The following is a 5,588-nucleotide window of genomic DNA, read 5'->3' as shown; positions in this document are numbered from 1 at the left end:
CATTGTTCTATTAGTTCTGTGGTTATTTTAACCTCATATTTTTCTAATGCCGGACGAGGCTGTTTAGCAGAGATCAAAAAGGCCTTGCGACCCCCCCATGAAAGTTTGGATGGATGTAAGAATTATTTAAGTGTTAATCACTTTATTAGGATTTGTTTGAGGTTAGTGAATTCCTTCACTTTAAATAGTTTCCTGTTGTTCAGCTGCAGGAAAAACAAGCCAGGAATTTGGACATGCCCAAAAAAACATTTATAAACAGCCACGGAAAAATGTTCAGACCTTTAATTAAATATTAATTTAACGGTTTAATTATTCTTTATTAAATTATTTGGAGCAGCTGTGGCTCAGTTGCTCTCCCGGTCCAACCGAAGGGAAGATATTAAACCCGTAAATTCATCCAGACAGATGTGCTGTCAGTGTGTATGGGTGAGCAGTATCTGTGAATAGGAAGCTCAGGTCGGCACCTTGCATCACTGTGTGAATGGGTGAATGTGTTGTAAAGCTCTCGGAGTGGTTGGCAGACTAGAAAAGTACATTCACTATTATATTTTTTTTATATTGCGTTTTATTTTTGGTATAAAAACAGTCAGTCATTTCTGTGGCAATAAAACGTCGTGTGGTACCAGCTGCTGCCCCTGTAGCCATGATGCCAACCAGTGTGCTGGTGATCATACAGGGCTAGAAAAAGACTTCAGCTAAAAAGGTCATTTTAGCTGACTAACATGTTACCCTGAATTAATTGAGCAACATTCAGAGAACAGCTTCTGGAAGTTTGTACACTCATCATTAAAGTTACTGAAGGTAGATACACTATATGTAGTTTTCTCCATGAATAAAGGCATTTAACGTGGTTACATCTCAGTGATAAAAGTCAAGAAACAAACACAAGTATGCTGAGTTTCCATCCCATTTATTCCTGGTTTCTATTTTGTACATGAAGCTGCAATAAAACCGACAGATCTAAAAATGACACATGAATGAAAAGAACAGAGAGAGAGAGAGAGAGAGAGAGCTGAGAGGAGAGACCATATTCAAACAATAAATGGCCAGCCGACTTTACAAAGGCTTCGGATAAAAGCAAAAGCCGTCTGATGGGCGATTGAAGGGAGAGAGATTCAGGTTAATCATTGACTGGACAATAAAAAAGCCATTGCACTCCTACTTCCCCTGAGGTTCCCAGACACACGGACAGACGGTAAACATTTCAAAAAGGCACTTAACAAGGGATTGCATGATGTATCAGTGCATATTAAACTTAAATTCCACTTCTTCAAGGATATTTCTCTACAACAGACCTGATCTGTGGGAAACTATCAATATACACAGAAGGCCCATATAAAGCTACGTTCACACTGCAAGCCTTGGCGCTCAGTTCTGATTCATTGGTCGGACTGTTTTTGTTTGCCTGTTCACATTATTTTTAAAATGTGGCCCGGTTCAGATTCCAGTGTGAACAGGTCAGGCTGATTCGGACTGATTTGGACCACATATGAGAGCGGCCGATATCAGAACTGAAATGTGATTTGTGCTGTTCACATCGTCAGGAAAACAACTGATTTGAGTCACACACATACACCAAATTTAGGCCACTTGCAGTGTGAACACAGCCGAAGTATTTGCTGAATACTATAGACTTTTCTATGTAACAATCCATAAGTACAGTAGACCGTAAGGGCCTGTAAACTGGAACGGCTTGCTGAAGATAACCTGTTAAGACCTGGCCAAGAAATATAGCTATATAGAGATTTTTTCCATAAAACATTTACATCCAAAAACATCAGTTTGGGCATGAAATGACCTTTGGTTTGTCTGTGCGTCTGTACTCACAAGTACATCCCGCACATAAAGAGAGAATCCACCAGAACACACATTTAAAATGTTGGACTGTTCAAATTTCAGAACATGAAATCCCTGCACATTTTTATGTAACTGGCAAATAAAGTCTGAACTGCATTAGATGAACAGTATGTATGGTCATCCACGTTTATTCCAATGACTCAACAGACTGTGAGCTTTTTAAAATCAAGATAAGAATAATTTCATTGCAACGCTGAAGATATCAAACGCTAAAATACGCTTGTAAATAAAGTATCCGCTCCATAAAGGCTTTATAAAAGTGTCCCGTGATAAGAGGGTTGTCTTGTCTCTTAGTTCTGGGAGAAATTAATTCATAAACGATATTAAACCTTTCTGGGTTACAGTCAAACTCTTCTGCTTTCAGGTGGATTCTCACTTTAATAAACAAAAAAGGTTTGAGAAATGATACGCAATTGTTTTTAATGACATACTCCAAACTGTTGCATATACTATGACGAAGGATTGCACGTACATACTATTAGAGATCTATAGAGTATATAACATTTAACATTCTAGTATAAAATATAGTCCTAGGCCTATCAATAGATATCTTTTCATATACATTCGGGGTAAAGCGTAGGCTGGGCTGGATCTCGTATGAAAGCAACATTTAAATACAGTCAAACAGAGTCTCTGTGGCTGGTCGAGGACAGACAGATAACTGGTTGTTTCTACACAGCAAAACATTCTCCTTTCTCTGAGTCAAAGTCAACTTTATTCAAAGCCGACGGAAAAAACAAAACACACAGAGAAATGTCACGACTGGCATTCTGTCCACATCTCATGTCGGTTTCCACGTTCACGTGTTTCACTGGAGAATTTTTTTTCCATTCGTTTAAAAAAATAAAATAAAAAAAGAATCTGCGCCGGGACACGGATTCAGTCACGAAACAATAAAAACAATTCATCTGTATTTCAAATTTAAGGTACACTTTGTTATCATAACATCGATTTCATGTCAGTTGTTGTAAATTGTGTTCGTAGAAGCACAAATATTTCATTTAGACCGATCACTGGCAGAGAAAATGGCATTTTTTCCCCCGAGACAGTCAAGTTCCAACTGGTTCGGACTCAGAACAGCCTGTATTTGTCTGTGAGCAGTCTGATATCTGACCCACTGCTGCACGCCGCCGCCGAGGAACAGCGGCGACGAAGCAACCGTGGTTACTCTTTTACTATTTCAACATTTGTGTTGGATTTGTCGAAGCAAGCTTTTGTGCTATCCCTGTGCAAACACAATACTGAGTGCACCGTTACAACCAACACTGGGCCATGGCTACTTTCTGGGAGTTTAGGAAGGGTACTTTGAAACAATGAACATACCTGTGGTAAATAAAATAAAACCAATGCCAGTTATATATTAATACATTGGTGGCCATATTGAGAAATACTGACATTTCAGTGGTCATGTTGGCACTGCTTGTTTCTGTGAATACTTTGTATGGGACTATGGCATCTTTCAAATGATTGTAAAGGTTTTTTTGTGTAGAAAACAGAGAAAATCTGTGTTTCTTTAGCCCATTTATTCCCAGCTGTACACACAGTTGTTTCAACTGGCCCAACTACTTCTACCTCCACAAAAAGCAGCCAGTGTTCAGCTGTTGATTGGACCTGGTTGTCTGATCCCAGCAGTACACGGTGAGGGCCGTTTTAATATTCATGCTCGGTTACTTCAGCCGCTGTCTTGGCAAAGTTGTGGCGTCATTTCACCGAGATTGTTGTCAAGAGTTGGCGAGATTGAGCTTGCGATGCGCGGGAGAAATTTAATTTTCACATTCTCGGTACATCAGAAATGTAGTACTTAAGTTTAAAGAGTCAAACTTGGCTTAAAAAAAGAAACGAGAACAATAATTACAGTATGTGATGGTAGTCTTTGCCACTTTAGTCAGGTATCGGGCGAGGTCTGATGACGCGGGTAGAATTTGGTGGTGTGAGCAGGTGGAGTTAAGACCTGTGCAATGGAGCTCGACTGTGTGTCGCTGTGTTGCTTCTCTTCTGGATCTCTCGGCGGTCCAGTGCGCACATCTCCCTCTGGTGTGTGATACAACTCTGGAGAGACAAAACGCAAACAAATAAACAACAAGAACTCAAACAAGAGTAAACCTCCCACCGTGTCAAAAGCTGTGAGACAAATCTACAGTTCATTGGACAATACCCACGCTCAGAGCCTGAAAAGAGCAAAGTACAGCAACTGCATTACCTGTAGACAGAGTAAACTAAGGAGCTTTCCTGTAAAATAGTCTCACAATGCAAACTGTTGCCAGACTTCAGACTACAGGTGCTAGTCTCTGTCTGTGGACCTGCCTGTTGCTGTGTTGGGTCCTGCTTTTCATGAAAATCACCATCACGTCTCTCTCTCTTTCTTGACGGTGACATCTCCACCTCCAGCTCCGGCCCCGCTGGCGGGTCCACCCCCGGCCCCAGACGCACCCGCAGCTCCAGGCCCGGGCCCGGTCCCGGCTCCAGAGGCAGCAGAAGAGGCAGCTCCAGCTCCAGCGTTGCCCAGTATGGTGGAGACTTCCCCCTGCATGAAGGCCCAAGGGGGGCTGTTGGGAGAGTTATCCAACGGACAGCGCTCTCCGCTGGGGCAGTACACCTCTCCATCGCCCCGCCTGCTCTGGATGTACACTCTGGTGCAGGGGAAGCAGAACCTGCGTTTGGTGGAGGCAGAGACGACAGGTCACAACTTACAGCAAGGCGTAACTATCATGACTACTCCAATAAAAAGAGAAAAGGTTATACACGGTTTTAAAGTAACTAACAAATGTTTCACTCTATAGAAAGCTATCAAATAAATACTGGCTTAAATGACGGATTTGGATGGACTTAAAACCCCCAAAAAACAAAGAATTCTTTGCATTTGTGATGGTTTAGTTTCAGTTTCAGGCTACAAACTCCACTTTAACAAGACAAAATAATAAAAAAACACACAAACCTGTGTCCTGGCACTGATGGACACTGAACAAAGTGCGTGTCCTCCAGCCTCTGGTGACACAAGGTGCAGGACAGAGTGTTTCCAGCGGAGTGGCTGTTGCTGGCAGACGCGGAGCCCAGCTCGGAGGCACCACTGTGGGGTAACGCTGCAGCGGTGGTGGCTGCCTCTGCGGAGGTGCTGGACCCCAGGGGCTCCCCTCCGGACCTCGCGGCCAGGGGGCGTGGCTGCCTCGCCGGAGATGAAGCAGGCTTGGGGCTCGTCTGGCTCACACCTCCAGCCAGCGAGGAGGACGACGACGACGGGAGGCCTGTAGTCTTGCTGCCGCTGCTGCCAGCCACAGCAGTGTGGACCTGCGTCTGTGTCTTGGGCTGGTTCTGGGACGAACTAAGCTCTCGCTCCAGCTCCGGAGTGATAAAGGGGGCTATCCCCATCCCTATCCCCAGCTGTCTGCGGCTCATCTCGGCCAGCACCGGCGCAGGGAAGATCATGGGGCTGCTCATGGGGGCTGTCCTGGCGGTCAGACCCGCCGGCATGCCCGCAAGAAGCCCGTGAGGAATCCCCGCAATACTTTGAGTTACTAAACTAGGCGGGATGGCAGCACCGAGCATGGGTCTCCGGCTGCCGCTCGGGCTCTGCCGGTTCACTTCTTGCGGCTGCCCGTCGCGGTGCAACCCGTTGGGCGGTACGCGAACAGCCGAGCCGGCGCTTTCTCCTCGTCCTCCCCTCTCGAAGCGGTCCGTGTGCGGCCTGCCTCCGTCCGCCGCAGCCTCTCCTCTGCCAGATGTGCCGTGTTTGT

At 44.9% G+C, this 5,588-nt stretch overlaps 1 protein-coding gene across 1 annotated transcript in view; it reads right to left on the bottom strand.

Annotated features, from left to right (window-relative positions):
- Nucleotides 1–891: 891 nt before the first annotated feature.
- irf2bp1 (interferon regulatory factor 2 binding protein 1) overlaps nucleotides 892–5,588 on the bottom strand; it is a 5,316-nt gene continuing 619 nt past the window's right edge. Inside the window, exons 2-4 of the mRNA XM_035679563.1 lie at nucleotides 4,793–5,559; nucleotides 4,162–4,508; nucleotides 892–3,906 (exon numbers count right to left, since the gene is read on the bottom strand). Of these exons, the coding sequence (XP_035535456.1) occupies nucleotides 4,202–4,508; nucleotides 4,793–5,559 (1,074 nt within the window). The 3' untranslated portion in view covers nucleotides 892–3,906; nucleotides 4,162–4,201. The remainder of the gene's footprint in view (nucleotides 3,907–4,161; nucleotides 4,509–4,792; nucleotides 5,560–5,588) is intronic.

This window comes from Morone saxatilis, unplaced genomic scaffold (assembly GCF_004916995.1).
Source record: "Morone saxatilis isolate NCDOM2014 unplaced genomic scaffold, NCSU_SB_2.0 Contig8, whole genome shotgun sequence".
Taxonomy (NCBI): Eukaryota; Metazoa; Chordata; class Actinopteri; family Moronidae; genus Morone; species Morone saxatilis.
Note: the sequence above shows the minus strand (reverse complement) of the source record. Positions and strands in the feature narration are given on the sequence as shown.